Raw genomic sequence first — 1,828 nt, forward strand, 5'->3', positions numbered from 1 at the left:
TGAGTTTTAGCTTGCTCGTGGGGAGAGGGAGGATCTAAGGGTGAGGGAGCCGCGCGCCCCGGGTCGCCTAGCGCGCGGGGTTACTGTAAACTTGTCGGGGCGCCCGGGGCCAGCTTCGGGGACCCCCTATTTGGAGGTGCTCACCTAACAGTGCGGGTGGACTTGCGGAAAGTTTTGCCGGGTGGGTGCGTTGCGCTGCCCCCGCGGGAAGGACCTCGGGCGGGCGGGCGGGAGCCGAGCGGGCTCAGAGTTACAAACTCTATTGTGACGCACTTACTACGACGGACGGCCCTTGCCAAAGCTCCCCAGACTTGCTGCCCTCAGCACTTTCGGCAGAACAATGGGGCCGGAGCGGGGAGCGCGGCCAGCCGGCTGCAGTTGCTGCCTCTGCGCGCACTCCTGTGCCCCAAGCGCAGGGTCTATTCCTGGGAGCCAAGGAATCAGAGTCCCCGGGAGGTTCTGGCTTAGTCCAGTGGGCTCTGAACAGAGCCCTGTGAATAGGCTTCAGACCTGCTGCCTCCCCCAAAGCTTGAATCTGTGTTCCAGCACCAGCCCCGCCAGTCATTGACTTTGTCAGTGTTTTTTGTTTGGTGGCAGGAAGTTTAGTGCCCCCAACACAAATAATAACGCCTTTGTTATTTTACATGTGTTTTTATTCTTATCTGGAAGATGGGCAGAGAAATAGACCTACTGTTGAAGTATTTCTTAATTTCTAAGGAGTACATGAAAATCAGCTAATTTAGTTATTTTGTTGTGATGATTTTGCTTAAGGTAATCTTAGTTTTTATTTTACTTGCAGAAAAAAAGACCAAATGGCCAAGCAACCTTCTGATGTAAGTTCTGAGTGTGACAGAGAAGGTGGACAATTACAGCCCACGGAGAGGCCTCCTCAGCTCAGGCCCGGGGCCCCCAGCTCCGTACAGATAGAGCCACAAGGTAATCCTGAAGGCGAAGGGGACCGCTGCCCCCACGGCAGCCCTCAGGGCCCGCTGGCCCCACCGGCCAGCCCCGGGCCTTTTGCTACCAGATCCCCGCTTTTCATCTTTGTGAGAAGATCCTCCCTGCTGTCTCGATCCTCCAGTGGGTATTTCTCTTTTGACACAGACAGGAGCCCAGCACCCATGAGTTGTGACAAATCAACACAAACCCCGAGTCCTCCTTGCCAGGCCTTCAACCATTATCTCAATGCAATGGGTAAGCAGTTCTGGGGAAGGGCAGCGGACTTGTGGCTGTTTGACAATCTACTGAGAGGCTGAGTGTGGCATTTACAGCCCGTTTTAGGATCACTGATTTATTCCATATCTTGATAGGAATGGAGGAGGTGTCAGGACATCACACCAACGTTTAAAAAAATACCACCAAGTTTGGTGGCAGCAAGAGATTGAGGTCCAAGCATCAGCTTATTGGGCAGCAAAGCTGGAGTCCTTTGCTGCTGTCACCGTGTGACATGGCAAGTTCTCGTCACTAAGATTTACTTATTCATGACATTCCACTTGGAAAGGACTCAAGTCAGTTACAGCAGGGAGCGTAACATAGCCGGAAGGGTGAAGAGATGAAACAAACGGACCTATAGTCATGAACGTGGTGTTTTCTGTTCAGATTCTTCTTTGGGTTTATTTTGTTGGCTCAGAGAGTTTTAACGTCGTCCTGATGAGATTCGATTATGGGTTTTTATTTCCGGAATGAAAGGCAGTTTTAGGGTCTGAACCAGGAGTGGCAGTCAGTGCTGAGAAACAGCTGGCAGTACCAGCGGCGAGGAAGCTGACCTGGTGGGATTAGGGTAAACTGGAGAGCCTTCCCCCCCCCCCCCCCCCCCCCCCCCCCCCGC

The 1,828-nt window shown here is 53.1% G+C and overlaps 1 protein-coding gene across 12 annotated transcripts in view; it reads left to right on the forward strand.

Annotated features, from left to right (window-relative positions):
• BCL2L11 (BCL2-like 11 (apoptosis facilitator)) overlaps positions 1-1,828 on the forward strand; it is a 44,187-nt gene that overhangs the window by 1,792 nt on the left and 40,567 nt on the right. For 9 of the 12 annotated variants that reach the window (XR_001362841.1, XR_001362838.1, XR_001362842.1 and 6 more), the window contains exon 2: positions 800-1,194. Coding sequence is in view for 9 of the 12 variants with exons in the window: in XM_005857211.2 (XP_005857273.1) it covers positions 813-1,194 (382 nt within the window). In the remaining 3 variants the exon portion in view is untranslated. Of the gene's footprint in view, positions 1-799; positions 1,195-1,310; positions 1,807-1,828 lie in introns of those variants that run through there. The other 3 variants (XM_005857213.2, XM_005857214.2, XM_005857215.2) reach the window with 3 other exon arrangements.

Source organism: Myotis brandtii, unplaced genomic scaffold (assembly GCF_000412655.1).
Source record: "Myotis brandtii unplaced genomic scaffold, ASM41265v1 scaffold1085, whole genome shotgun sequence".
Lineage (NCBI taxonomy): Eukaryota > Metazoa > Chordata > Mammalia > Chiroptera > Vespertilionidae > Myotis > Myotis brandtii.